Source organism: Protomyctophum bolini (genome assembly GCF_963924005.1).
Source record: "Protomyctophum bolini genome assembly, chromosome: 5".
In the NCBI taxonomy this organism is placed as follows: domain Eukaryota; kingdom Metazoa; phylum Chordata; class Actinopteri; order Myctophiformes; family Myctophidae; genus Protomyctophum; species Protomyctophum bolini.
The window spans coordinates 29,385,249-29,400,797 of NC_137866.1; the positions used below are offsets into that span (position 1 = coordinate 29,385,249).

General features: G+C 43.5%; 1 protein-coding gene across 1 annotated transcript in view; it reads right to left on the minus strand.

The window, feature by feature from the left end:
- The window catches only part of LOC308315964 (uncharacterized protein), a gene marked incomplete at its 3' end in the record, with an annotated part of 37,235 nt that extends 24,626 nt beyond the window's left edge, over window positions 1–12,609 (minus strand). The window contains 4 exon segments of the mRNA XM_080764241.1: window positions 1,643–1,858; window positions 3,989–4,079; window positions 4,546–4,600; window positions 12,483–12,609. Of these exon segments, the coding sequence (XP_080620367.1) occupies window positions 1,643–1,858; window positions 3,989–4,079; window positions 4,546–4,600; window positions 12,483–12,583 (463 nt within the window). The 5' untranslated portion in view covers window positions 12,584–12,609.
- Window positions 12,610–15,549: the final 2,940 nt, after the last annotated feature.

Genomic DNA, 15,549 nt, shown 5'->3' on the forward strand with positions numbered 1-15,549 from the left:
TTGAGTTTCAAAATGTTCTGAAAAAATATATATTTAAAGATTTGCAACATTTTCATGATTTTTCTAAAATAGTGCCAGTGTTGCCATGTCTTCTTATGTCCTTGTTTTTTTCTGTAAAGTTTGCTTGTAAATAAATTATTGGTAGTTGCTGGTTGTGGTTTTTTGGGGCTTGTTTCTAAAGTGTACAGTAGTTGCTCAATTTAGCTTGTTGTTGTTTAAATCAGTGGTTCCCACATTTATTCACTTCAAGAAACTCCAGATTATTGTAATTGTCCACCTGGAAAAATGTGGTGCCATTTTTGTTAAAATGTAAAAAATATATATATATTCAAAATATTTCTATATTCTCAATATTTGTTTAATAACAACCTCACAGTGTGTCGCTGTGAGCTTGTAGATCTGCTATTTTCATGTGTGCTTGTTTTCATAGACCTAGCCACTTGTTTCTCTGGTAAAATCTGGCAACACAGCAAGAAAAAGAGGAAGTTATGCACACACAAAACGCAAAGACTTATGGGCCATAGAAAACAGGTCAATACAAACCCATTCTAACTTGAAACTCTTAACCAGATTCATAGAAAAAAAACGTCTTTGGTTGTGGTGACTAATACACACGTAAAGAACAAATGTTCTGTGCTCTGCCTGTGTTTGATGGCCGCCTCAATGCTTTTCCAATGAGTCACATGGTTTGACCAAACATTTGTGTATGATGGGGGGAGGGGGCAGCAATCAGCCATCAAAACACAAAATGTTTGGTCAAACCATGTGACTCTCACTAGACAATGATTCATTCATTCATTCATTTTGTGAATCATTAATTTTGTTTATTCTCAAAATTACACTGATGTGGTAAATTTCAATGTAGTTTGCAGGTCATTCCATGTATTAGGGCCAAAAGCAGATCTACCAAGTTCAGAGCTAACTTTTGGTAGGCCTACCTTGAATTTGGGGAAACCACTTGACCGGGTGTGGTAGGGCACAGTCTCCAAGCATGGCTTTATACAAGAACAGGTGCCAATGCAGTTCTTGTCTCTCTGTCAGGGAGGACCATCCAACCACCATAAGATACTGTACAATGGTGAGTACCATAGCTATCATCTGTCAGGGAGGACCATCCAACCACCATATTAAGATACAATGGTGAGTACCATAGCTATCATCTGTCAGGGAGGACCATCCAACCACCATATTAAGATACAATGGTGAGTACCATAGCTATCATCTGTCAGGGAGGACCATCCAACCACCATAAGATACTGTACAATGGTGAGTACCATAGCTATCATCTGTCAGGGAGGACCATCCAACCACCATATTAAGATACAATGGTGAGTACCATAGCTATCATCTGTCAGGGAGGACCATCCAACCACCATATTAAGATACAATGGTGAGTACCATAGCTATCATCTGTCAGGGAGGACCATCCAACCACCATATTAAGATACAATGGTGAGTACCATAGCTATCATCGATGACTGATAAACAGAGTCTAGGGATTTAAGAGTGGATGCTGCTGCATGTCTATAGATTATATCTCCATAATCCAAGACAGACAGGAACACCGCCTCATTGAGGCGGCAATGCTTTACGCATGTGTGAGGCCTAACATTCTCTGCACATCCCTGGTAATAGTCCTCACCTCCCACCGTTGCGGTGGGCCCCGGGCCATCGTGGTCCGGCCCCTGGTCCATTCCCTGGCCGGGGGGAACCAGGTCAGGCCCCTGGCCTCCGGGGCCCGTGGGGCTGGTGGGGATCTGGGGCAGCTGGCGGCCATGCAGGCTCCTCAGGTCTGGCTGGGAGCGACGGCTGTGGAGCAGCAGCAGGTCCATGCTGGCTGGGCGGTTCTTATGGACCCCTGGGTGGTGGACAGAGAGGGAGAGAGAGAGAGAGAGAGAGAGAGAGAGAGAGAGATAGAGAGAGAGAGAGAGAGAGAGAGAGAGAGGGAGCAGTGGCAATTTATTTTAAATGTAGTTGGGTAGGGTCACCTCATAGCTATTTTGCATGGCTGTGTTGTTGAACACATACACAGCTTAATGTCAAGGAAGTTACACGGCTCACGACACGCTCTTGCTACTGAAATGATCGATTATTTATATAGGGAAATTCTGTCATTTAACTTGCCCTGTCCAGTGTTGAGAAAGTGACGAAAAATGTCCGTCGACTACATTTTTTCACTGACGAAAACTAAATGGAAACTAAATGAAAACTAAGCTATGATGACTAAAACTAAGACTAAATGTATTGACTATTTCGTCAACAGATAAAAATGCTAGGAAGCGACTAGTGGACAAGAGATCCAGTATAAGTCACTTTACACTTGGTTGCAGCAAGTGTAAAATCAGTTATTACGACGGCATCAAGGCCCGCCAAAATACATTTTAGTCGACTAAATCAACTGTAGATTTAGTCGACTAAAATCTTATGATATGTAGTCGACTAAAACTAGACTAACACTAAAACATTTCAGGTGACTAAAATGAGACTACAACTATATGAAAACTATTCAAAAGACTATGACTAAAACTATAATCTAAATTAGCGAAGGGCTAATTGACACTGGGTGAAAAATGGGTTACAAAAATTGTGGGATAAAAAAAGAAAAAGTGTACACCAGTGAATATCGCCTATCCTACTTGATCACACGAAAGCATCGCAGGTAACAGATCTATAAAGCTGGAAATGCGGTGTGAAGCGACACGTTTCAAGCAATATTTCTGTGGTTGAACAGAAACAGATTTGACTGAGTGACTGCCATCGTGCCAGTCTGCCAGTCAATCTAAGATTTGACCCAAATAAATTGCTAAAGTAATTGTTCAAGGTTTTTTTTTATTGCTCCTTAGGGTCATCTAAATAACAAATAATAATAAATAAAAACGACCATAGCCTCTTGCCCAATTGTGATGAGTTAAGCACATTTGGTTAAGTTGCTATGGCCTAATTTAGCCCATTGAGTGTTTTCCGTGAAAAAACTAATGCTTGGAATGGGAAAAAACCCTAGTTTGACACATTACATAGGCCTATATGTTTAGTTTGACACATTACATAGGCCTATAGGTTTAGTTTGACACAATACATAGGCCTATAGGTTTAGTTTGACACATTACATAGGCCTATAGGTTTAGTTTGACACATTACATAGGCCTATAGGTTTAGTTTGACACATTACATAGGCCTATAGGTTTAGTTTGACACATTACATAGGCCTATAGGTTTAGTTTGACACATTACATAGGCCTATAGGTTTAGTTTGACACATTACATAGGCCTATAGGTTTAGTTTGACACATTACATAGGCCTATAGGTTTAGTTTGACACATTACATAGGCCTATAGGTTTAGTTTGACACATTACATAGGCCTATAGGTTTAGTTTGACACATTACATAGGCCTATAGGTTTAGTTTGACACATTACATAGGCCTATAGGTTTAGTTTGACACAATACATAGGCCTATAGGTTTAGTTTGACACAATACATAGGCCTATAGGTTTGTAATGGTACTCCAACTTTCAACCCCTACATTTACCATGATCCACAATTTATATAATACTCTATTTTAAATATGCTATTTGAATGAACATGAAAAAGGAAGGATCATAAAAGGATCATAAAAAACCTTGAACGATTACTTTTGCAATTTATTTTGGGCCACGCCTCTTTTTAGCTTAGATTGACTGGCCTAATACTAGAGCATGTCTGAAATAAGTGTCAGAGCTGAAATCGACATGTAAATATGAAATAAATGCTTAAACATGTAGCTAGGTGTAATGTTAGAGTCCACAGAAGTGAACCTTTCAGGCCTGTTTTCTTAACTTGCTGTTTCTCCGCAAGACATTACTCTATAAGCCATATCTCCAAAACTGGTGGGTCAAACTGAACAACCAATATGTCAATTTGAAGCTATGATTCCCTGCTTTCACAGGACAGACGGTATACCGGTGTGTCTGTGGTGAACGTTACAGACGGTTGGGCAGTGACGCTTACCGTTTCCGTTGCACGACAGACGGTTGATCTCATGAAGCCTGGTGTCAGATTTACTCATGGAGTTCAGCTTCGGATGTCTCAGGGTGCCTTGCTGAAATATAAAAATAAGATATTATATCTTAGCATGTCAGTCTCATGGTGCCTTGCTGAAATATAAAAATAAGATATTATATCTTAGCATGTCAGTCTCATGGTGCCTTGCTGAAATATAAAAATAAGATATTATATCTTAGCATGTCTCATGGTGCCTTGCTGAAAATAAAAAAACAAGATATTATATCTTAGCATGTCTCATGGTGCCTTGCTGAAAATACAAGTATTAAATATGAAATCTAAGGATGTACATAGAGAATATAAATGCTTGATCTGTCCAATGCAAAGGTGCACACACATATACAGTATATGAATGCTTAATATAGACCAGTCTTATAGACCATGCGTAGACAGTAGCATGTAAATGTAATGTAGGCCTACTTTTGCTTATTGACCGCACGCACGCACGCAGATAGAGAGAGAGAGAGAGGTAGAGAGACATTAGGAATGAACTGATATCTCACCATATTTACAGATGTGCCCTTCTCCCCGGCGGGGGGGTGTTTGCTCTTGCTCTTTCTGAGGACGACGAGACGGGAAGGTCAAAGGTCAGTAGAATGCACACACACGCACGCACACACACACACACACACACACACACGCACACACACACACACACACACACACACACACACACACAGATCCATAATATCAACAGTGTTGTCAGGACATTGAGGACAGAGATCTGTGGCTTGATAAGAATTCCTACAAACGAGAGAGCGTGACGTGTGCGTGCGACGTGCGTCCATACAAAACACAAACACAAGGCCAAAAAAACAATGTTCAAAGTGGCCACCAGAGGGGGCACCATCACACAAACCCAAAACCATGACAGTGAGTGCTTCTTCCTCACATCAGCCAACCTTGTCTACATGTCTATGGCTGCGTCTGAATTCATTCCCTATGCCCCATATAGTGCACTACTTTGGGGTTCCGCCATTTTGTTATAGTGTCCGAATGTGTAGTGAGCATTTTTGCACCCTAACGTAGTGGACTGAAGTATCCCACAATGCACCGGGAATTGTAGGGAGCATCCGATGGTCACTACAAAAACACAGCAAAGCAAATCTGCCCCATAATGCATTGCGCAAGCTCGCTCTTGAGCGCACATCCACGCGTTTGCGCACGACGCACATGCGCTGCTTCTGCATGCATGCGCTCATTGCGCTCCAACTCAGAAGATGCAGTTGAACCAGCGAAAGAACTCAACACAAATGTACTTTTTAAACTTTCGTTTTCCCTTCCCTGGCGGATCTCGAAGCTACAGATCTCGAGACAAATGAGCTGTGCATTTATTTGAAATTGTTTTATTTTATTTATAATAAATCTACTCATTTGCAATAGTATAGTATTACTAATCTGATCCATTGTATCACCCAGGCCCAATGCATGACATTAGGAGAGAAATCAGTTGCTTGCTGTAGAATATATTTGTGAGATTCTTTATCACAAACATAGGCTAAATACATGCATGTGAGACACATATTAATTTTGTCCGAACATATGTTTTATTAATATTCATTAATTCCTGCCATGAAAAAATATGCTATCTAACATTATTTCATTGAATTGCGATAAATACATTAAAACTTCATTATGTAGGCAGTCATTTATTGGACTGCTGTTTCTGTTAACACCAAACGTCCGTATTGTGAGCAGAGCTTGTAGATTGGCTACTTTTGGTAATTCTTTACCAAAAGTAGGCTACCCAAGTAAAAGTATACAAGCTCACAACACGGACGTCGTGCGTTGCTTATAGATCGGCTATTTTTGCCGTATCCCCCCGCCCCAGGATTAGCGGGGGTTCATATGGTTAATCAATCATGCTGATGATATTTTCATATATTGTCAAGGTTGTGCACTGTTTTCATATTGCTGGATAATGGATATAGCCCAATATTAATTTATTGATAATAATCATAGGCCCATTGTTATTTTAAAATAACCTTTTTATCATAGATATATAGGCCTAAATGCCTGCAAACATATTTTCATTAACCTATTTTTTCTTTATTCATTCATGAATTTAAAAATAACATTACAAACTGTCCTTGCAGGGAGGTGACAGCCTGCAGTCACTTATTCGATACAGTCTGTTCCTAGCGGAAGTTCAGCAGCAGCGTTTTGATTGGTTTCTTGTAGTCAGTTGATTCTTCATATCCAAATGAGTTAAACGGCCGGGATGATTTGTTTATTTTTCAAACAGTTCTTTATGAGGCGATCAGAAAAAACCTAATGGGGATTTCATTCAAATAAAAAGTACATGAACCCGCAGACCTACAGCGCCCTATACCGATATTGACGTCAGAGTCGGTGCTCCCAATACAGGGAGTATTGTCCGAAATCATCACTATAGAGTCCACTAGAGTCTGGATCCCCGTATGGGGGATAGGGAGTAGGGAAACACCCTAGCAATTCGGATGCAGCCTATATCTATGCAGGGTTTCTCACAGTGTGCCCAGGGGTTAGGGGCAGGGACGTGCACACATAGACATCAAAGGGGGCTTCAGCCCCTGCCCTTTTACCCGTCTGTAAAACAACTGCTCTCTCCTGACCACGAATGCAGCCTTTACTATGGTGAAAGAAATGCAAAATGCCACTCCTTTCCATGTCATTCCAGAAGAAAGCGTTCAGGAGAATATCTTTTTTTCCCTCCGAAGTCTCATGAACTTGAACGCAGTATTTTGCGCTGAACAAATTTGTTTGGAAATCCATGTCGTTCCCCCCCCTGAAAATCGCTGAGCTTGTAGATCTGCTATTTTCGCTATTTTTGTCAAAAAGTGCCCTCTTAACGGGATTTCAGCCCCTGCCCCTCTAACACTCTCTGCACGTCCCTGGTTAGGGGTTCTATATGTCTACATCTATGCAGTTAAACCATGCAATGCATTGGTGACGCACAATACTCTTAGAATATTATTTGCAATTCATATCACTTGAATTTAACCCATCCAGGACGGGAACCCCTTTTAGACCACTTTTCAACCTATCTTCATATACTAGGTCCTCACTAATAATCATGATCAAATAGCACCATTTTGTGGGGCGGAGATGTGCGGCAGTTCAAAAGCACACCCACCAGTGACATCATCGATGGGGAATCCAAGCTAATAGAAACGGCAGGCTTTCTGTTACTGGAAAGTTGCAATGCGAAAATGGAAGCCATCGTTCTCACGGTAATAAAAAGCTAAACCTGATAAAGAAGGCCCACCAGCGTCTCTTTTTCCTGAGGAGATTGAGGAAAGTTAAGCTTTCCCACCAGACTCTGGAGAACTTCTACCGCTGTACCATCGAGGGTATACTCACCTACTGCAATACAGCTTGGTACGGCAACTGTACTGTTGCGGAAAATAAATCACTGCAGAGGGTGGTGAAAACGGCGCAGCGTATCATGGGCTCTTCAATGCCAACAATAGAGTCCATCTACAAGCAGCGCTGCCGGTCTAAGGCCCTTAGTATCATTAAGGATGCCTCCCACCCCAACAACAGACTGTTCCACCCCTCCCACCCCAACAACAGACTGTTCCACCCCTCCCACCCCAACAACAGACTGTTCCACCCCTCCCATTCACAGAGGATACCTCCCACCCCAACAACAGACTGTTCCACCCCTCCCATTCACAGAGGATGCCTCCCACCCCAACAACAGACTGTTCCACCCCTCCCACCCCAACAACAGACTGTTCCACCCCTCCCACCCCAACAACAGACTGTTCCACCCCTCCCACCCCAACAACACTGTTCCACCCCTCCCACCCCAACAACAGACTGTTCCACCCCTCCCACCCCAACAACAGACTGTTCCACCCCTCCCACCCCAACAACAGACTGTTCCACCCCTCCCACCCCAACAACACTGTTCCACCCCTCCCATTCACAGAGGCCAAAGGGCTACAGATGCCTCAAGACCTCAACCACCAGATCCAGAAACAGCTTCTTCCCCTCAGTCATTATTCTCCTGAACTCTTTGAGCAAACGATAGTCTGTCTCCCCCCCCCCCCAGGTCAACATATGAACTCCTGACTGTACATAAACTGTATTTTTCCTACTGTTTTTACTCTTGCCAATACTAACAACTATTGCAGTACTATATATCTATTTCTTTGTATTGCATTGGATTGATGCCAACAGATTAATTTCGTTGTACACTTGTGTCCAATGACAAAATAAAATCCATCCATCCATCCATCCAACATTTTTGTAAAAATAATATTGTTTAAAAAATATCTGCCTAACGATGATGTCACTGGTGGACGGGTTTCTGAACTGCCCACAGCCCTCCTATGAGACACAGACTGAGTAGAAAATAAATTGTGGCATTTATCATGAAAATTTGTGAGGACCTATTATATGAAGATAGGTTGAAAAGTGGTGAAGTGGTCCTTTAAGCATTATGTTATACTTTAGAAAATAGCAGATCTACAGACACACAGAAAACGGTTAGGTCTAAATGGGTTAACCAATACACACTTAGACGCTTTGTACGTCATAAAACGGACCTGAGATGCAGGTCTGTGACGCGTTGTAAGCTTGTAGATCTTTTTGTGCATGAACATTTTTCAACATGGATACAATTATGATGATTATGACAGAAATATTGCGATTACGTCAAATAATTACGATTACAGAATTATGATGGAATAATTGTGACAACCCTAGGAGCTATACGACATCCTGGCTCCCCCGGAGATGCTTCTACAGTAACAACGCCACGCCAGACTTCCCGGTCCTTCATTGCCATCCCCAGTTATAGCTATAGCGATGACATCAGGGAACGACAGTTTTCTACCTCTGGCCTGCTTTGAGGCAGGATTCCAGAGAAGAATGGAAGATATATAACCTCATGATCAGCTCTGTATAGCAGTGGCCGGCAAACTGTGTTCTTCTGGATCGGACTAGTGAAGAAACACGGGGAAGGTTGCCGAATATTAGAGAAGCGTAAAAGAGTTTTACTATATCCCCATGATCTGCTGCAAATCAACAGCTAATCTTCCTGGGTCATTGGGTGGCTCTTCCAAGAGAGATTTTGAGCTCTCATTAGAAGACGGGTGTAAGTGCCATGACTGCCATCCAGCCATCCAGCCAGGTAACCACATGGGAGGAAGTATATGTCGACGCCAATACTTTTGTACTTTTCCCCAAGTGCATTTCTAATACCAGACTTTTTCTTGATATGAGTGTTTCTGCATCTCATTGCACACCTGCTTTCCAACACCTGCTTCTTTCCAACACCTGTTTAACTGATGCATTCATGTACAAACGAGCTCTGGTGTAACACATTTATGTTGAGAGGAGGGTTCACAGAGAAGGCTATAGCGGCTCTCTGCTTCTAACCCCGAGAGAGAGAGAGAGAGAGAGAGAGGGGGGGGGGGGGGGGGAGATGAAGGCTCTGATTACGTATGGTACGCCTGGGGGACGAGCGTGAGAAAGACAGAGGAAGACCGGCTCCCCCTAGGGGGCTGTCTGCATAATAACAGGACCCAGGTGGTACGTACGTACGTACGTACGTACAGACAGGCAGGCAGGCAGGCAGGCAGGCAGGCAGACAGACATACCACATCTCTGTACTTGTGTATGTACATGTGTACGTCTGTAATCCGAGTACACTTCATTCAACTGTATTCAAATTAATGCTTTCACATTGCAGCGATCCGTATCCGAGTACACTTCATTCAACTGTCTTCAATGCTTTCACATCGCAGTGATCCGTATCCGAGTACACTTCAATCGGTCCCGATGTGGTCCCGGGTATATACTGTTGGGTGATCCGCTTGCAGGAACGGTACGCAGCATTCACACTAAACACAAGTGGTCCCGAGTGCGCATCCAGGACCATAGTGTGAATCCTCCCCCCCAAGTCCCCTCACCTGTCCCCAGCCTCTGCCAATTGATTGCCATGGCAACCCCACACTTGTCATTTGATTACCTAACCAGTCTTGCACTCTTCATACACAGGCAAGACAGGCAGATACAGAGATCTCCATATATGGGCACAAAAGGGACACAGACATGCGGTTCGAACGGGTGCCTCATGACAACGGGTATAGCATATTAGGTTCCGAACTTGCATCGTTCCTATTATTCCTTTCTTGCCATCTACGCTTATAAACGTAGCTAGGCTATTGGGACCTATTTATGCCAACTGTGCTTATAAGTGTAGACATATGTTTAATCCATATATGAACGAGCCGTCGGTCTGTTCACCTTTTATAGCATTAGAATATTCCTCTTCCGACACCACCAGCAATGCGATTTCTAAATCCAGCTCAGTTGAGCCTCCATTATAACTCGATTTTCAAAGCGCTGTATCTCCAAAGGTTAGAGAGCTGTCCATGGTGAGCCGGCATGCACCCGACGATCGTAAATCATTTATGATTTTGTATCGTGTCGCTGAGAAAATGTAGCTGGTTGTACTGCTAGCTAAAGGCTGTGGGCTGTGTTGTGTTGTGTCGTTCCACTTCCGGAAGCCATCACCTTCCTGTTTAATCCGGAAGCTCCGTATAGTGGGCCTGGTCGGGTGGCCCATGAGGCAGTACCAGCATGCTAACACTAGGGGCAGCAAAGGAGTTAAGTAGGCTGACGACCGACGGGCACAGCTATAGTTGAGCTAATAGACACTTGTTATCTCACACCATTACATCATTACACATGACGCCCGCTGGGCACACATCCTAATCTGCCTGTATCCCCCGGCAACAACGCCGTGGGGGCAGCCTCTGATTGGTCCCCGGAGGGATGAGGAAAAGAAAAAACCTGCAGGATGTTCCATTGCTCTTGCCTGTGCTTTTAGGATCATATTTTTATGTTCCATTGCTTTTGTCTGACCCGAGGATTACCTTTTTGAGGTGTTTTTTTGTTTTTGTTGTACTTTCTTTAGTATACTTTTACTTCTACACCACTACATCTGAAAGGAAAACACTGTACCTTTTACTCCACTATCATTTATTTGAAAACATTGGCAAGTCCATACATCCGTGGGGCTAATTAGTGTCAACGTTGTGTGTTTATCGTCATGATTTGTCACAACAAGAGTTGTCTTTGTCCGAGTCTTAAACGTATTTAAATCAATATTCTTTTAAACGTCTATGGCAAAAATGAATGGGAAAGTCTCTTCCGGGCCGCTCGGACTTCTGGGACGGGAGGATTTCAGTGTAGTGTATAGTGTGTGTGTGTGTGTGTGTGTTCTTCTGTTTTATTTCACAGTGCTGTGTGCGAGAGCGTGCACGCACGGACTTTGTCCGGTATTAGGTATAGATTACATCGGCCGTTAGCCAAACAAGCTAAAGGTTGCTACATTTTGCTACATTAAGCCCCTGATTACAGGGAATTAAGAGGATTTTTTTAAATTCATTACGTCAATCACGTCAATAGCCATAAGAGGGTTTTAATGGAATTTCTGATCTATGACACCCCAATTTATATTGTAACATCAATGTTAATTTAACTTTGAGAGTGTAGAAATGGAACAAACGGGTCCATTTGGTTGCATCTGTACACGCTCAGAACCTTTGTGTGGGGGGGGGGGGGGGGGGGGGCAATAAGTGCTTGTGTGGGGGGCCAATAAGGGCTTGTGTGGGGGGCCAATAAGGGCTTGTGTGGGGGGCCAATAAGTGCTTGTGTGAGGGGGCCAATAAGTGCTTGTGTGGGGGGGCAATAAGGGCTTGTGTGGGGGGGCCAATAAGTGCCATTGGCCCTTCAAGACAAACATTTGACAAGTAATGATAAATTCCACTATCATAATTAATTATCTTTTAATCTGCCATCAGTCAGTTTTAGTTTCAGACTAATGAGAACATATTGCTTATTTTACTGTCCAATGACATGAAATGGCACAAAAAGACCACCCCCAAAAATCGGCACATGTGTGGGCGCGCATGCCCCCCAGTGCTCTCTGCACGGCCCTGAGACCTATATTAAATTGTTTATAGGATCAATACAAGTAAATTACTACATGATAACCCTTCCACAGTAGTAGCTTTTTCATATTTTCCTACATAATGCCTCATTTGCATATTTAAAAATGTAAAATTTGTAATAGAATAAATAATTTTCTCCATGTAAGTAATCAATTGGGGAAGTGTCATGTTGATAACAATCTATTATATGGTTTTGCACACTCAATTCATAATTAACGTTCCAATGTTGGAGCTCATGGACTAAGAACCAAAAAGAACTGAACCGGTTCCCATTGGGAACCAACCGGTGGAAGAGGGGCCTCAGAGGCTCCTATAACTATCATTAGCTGCTGGGACCCCCTGGAACTTCCTCAAGGACCCCTGGGGGGGGCCCCGGGACACCATCATGGTGAGACGCTCGGTGTGGGTCCACTGGCCCTCGAGGTCAACCCATGTGACCTTTGACCTCGACCTGTGTGTGACCTTTGAACCTGCTCGTGACCTCTCACCTTTGGCAGCCCACGCAGACGAGCACGATGACGATGGTGACGACGAAGGCAGAGGCTGCGGCAATGGCTCCCAGGATGAGGACCTTGTCCTTAAAGTCCATGACACACGCACGCACACACGCACACAGGCAGCACGCACACACACACACACACACACAGCTCACACACACACACACACACACACACACACACACAGGCAGCACGCGCACACACACACACACACACACACACACACACACACACACACACTCACTCCGTCTCACACGCACAAGTGTGAGGTTTTCTCAGGAAAACCTAAAGGATGGCGAGAGAGAGAGAGAGAGAGAGAGGGGGGGAATGATATGGTTACATGAGAGGCAGAGTTGACAGGAAGCACATAGGTGTGCATGTGTGTGTGTGTGTGTGTGTGTGTGTGTGTGTGTGTGTGTGTGTGTGTGTGTGTGTGTGTGTGTGTGTGCGTGCGTGCGTGGGTGCGTGCTTGCGTGCGTGCGTGCGTGCGTGCGTGTGTTTCTGAGCTCAATTGCACCCAAAAAAACATGAACTTTTAACATTCAGTAGATTTGCTGTGGTGTGGCGTTTTCTGGCTCAAACAAGTGCTGCCGGCGTTCATTGGGCATTACGTTCTCAGTCACATGGTTCACTCAGCCAATCACACTCTCACTCCATCTTCATACCGGCTATTTCAACTGGAAAGGTTTGCACTCCTCCTCCTGCTTGCTTGCTTGCTGATGATTCTGCTGCGCTGCCGTGTGCTAATGTTTTGCTGGTCACCCTCCACCACCCCAGCTACGCTCTTGAGTTTTCCTGACTGAATTGTAAATGGTTCTAGTACGAGGAGAGAGGGAGAGAGAGAGAGAGAGAGAGAGAGAGAGAGACAGTCCCACACAGTCACAGAGTGATAGTCACTCGCCCTGCGTTTCCATTCTCAGCCTCGTTAATGAAGCTAATTTGGGTTTTAATTAACCAGCCCTCGCGCTGCTGGCGTCCCTGTTTAAGGGGCACGTCATGTGACACACGCACGCACGCGTGTGTGTGTGTGTGTGTATGTGTGTGTGTCGTGTACTGTACACACTCACACACACACACACACACACACACACACACACACACACACACACACACACACACACACACACACAGATCAGTGTCTTGGAACAGTGGTTCTCAACCAGTGGTCCTTGAGGAGGTTCCAAATGGTCCCCATATGCAGCTAAATGATGGAGAGTTGGTAACCAAATGGACCCTTATATAGATCTTTAACTCTTGAGAGCGTAAAATGAAACCAAATGGACACGTACGGGTCCATTTGGTTTCAATTTACGCTCTCAAGCGTTAAATTATGGTTAAACATCTGCATTACTTAATTTACAAGAAAGTCCATACAATTAGAGAATGTAGAATTATTTTTATGTTGATCAACGGTTTGCCTGTGATCTCTCCTAATGGTACCAACATCAATACAGCATGTTGTCTCTCCTAATGGTACCAACATCAATACAGCATGTTGTCTCTCCTAATGGTATACCAACATCAATACAGCATGGAATCTCTCCTAATGGTACCAACATCAATACAGCATGGAATTTCTCCTAATGGTACCAACATCAACACAGCATGGAATCTCTCCTAATGGTACCAACATCAATACAGCATGGAATCTCTCCTAATGGTACCAACATCAACACAGCATGGAATCTCTCCTAATGGTACCAACATCAACACAGCATGGGATCTCTCCTAATGGTACCAACATCAACACAGCATGGAATCTCTCCTAATGGTACCAACATCAACAAAGCATGGAATCTCTCCTAATGGTACCAACATCAATACAGCATGGAATCTCTCCTAATGGTACCAACATCAATACAGCATGGAATCTCTCCTAATGGTACCAACATCAACACAGCATGGAATCTCTCCTAATGGTACCAACATCAACACAGCATGGAATCTCTCCTAATGGTACCAACATCAACACAGCATGGGATCTCTCCTAATGGTACCAACATCAACACAGCATGGAATCTCTCCTAATGGTACCAACATCAACAAAGCATGGAATCTCTCCTAATGGTACCAACATCAACACAGCATGGAATCTCTCCTAATGGTACCAACATCAACACAGCATGGGATCTCTCCTAATGGTACCAACATCAACACAGCATGGAATCTCTCCTAATAGTACCAACATCAACAAAGCATGGAATCTCTCCTAATGGTACCAACATCAATACAGCATGGAATCTCTCCTAATGGTACAAACATCAATACAGCATGTTGTCTCTCCTAATGGTATACCAACATCAATACAGCATGTTGTCTCTCCTAATGGTACCAACATCAATACAGCATGGAATCTCTCCTAATGGTACCAACATCAACACAGCATGGAATCTCTCCTAATGGTACCAACATCAACACAGCATGGAATCTCTCCTAATGGTACCAACATCAATACAGCATGGAATCTCTCCTAATGGTACCAACATCAACACAGCATGGGATCTCTCCTAATGGTACCAACATCAATACAGCATGGAATCTCTCCTAATGGTACCAACATCAACACAGCATGGAATCTCTCCTAATGGTACCAACATCAATACAGCATGGAATCTCTCCTAATGGTACCAACATCAACACAGCATGGAATCTCTCCTAATGGTATACCAACATCAATACAGCATGGAATCTCTCCTAATGGTACCAACATCAACACAGCATGGAATCTCTCCTAATGGTACCAACATCAATACAGCATGTTGTCTCTCCTAATGGTACCAACATCAACACAGCATGGAATCTCTCCTAATGGTACCAACATCAACACAGCATGGAATCTCTCCTAATGGTACCAACATCAATACAGCATGTTGTCTCTCCTAATGGTACCAACATCAACACAGCATGGAATCTCTCCTAATGGTACCAACATCAACACAGCATGGAATCTCTCCTAATGGTACCAACATCAATACAGCATGTTGTCTCTCCTAATGGTACCAACATCAACACAGCATGGAATCTCTCCTAATGGTACCAACATCAATACAGCATGTTG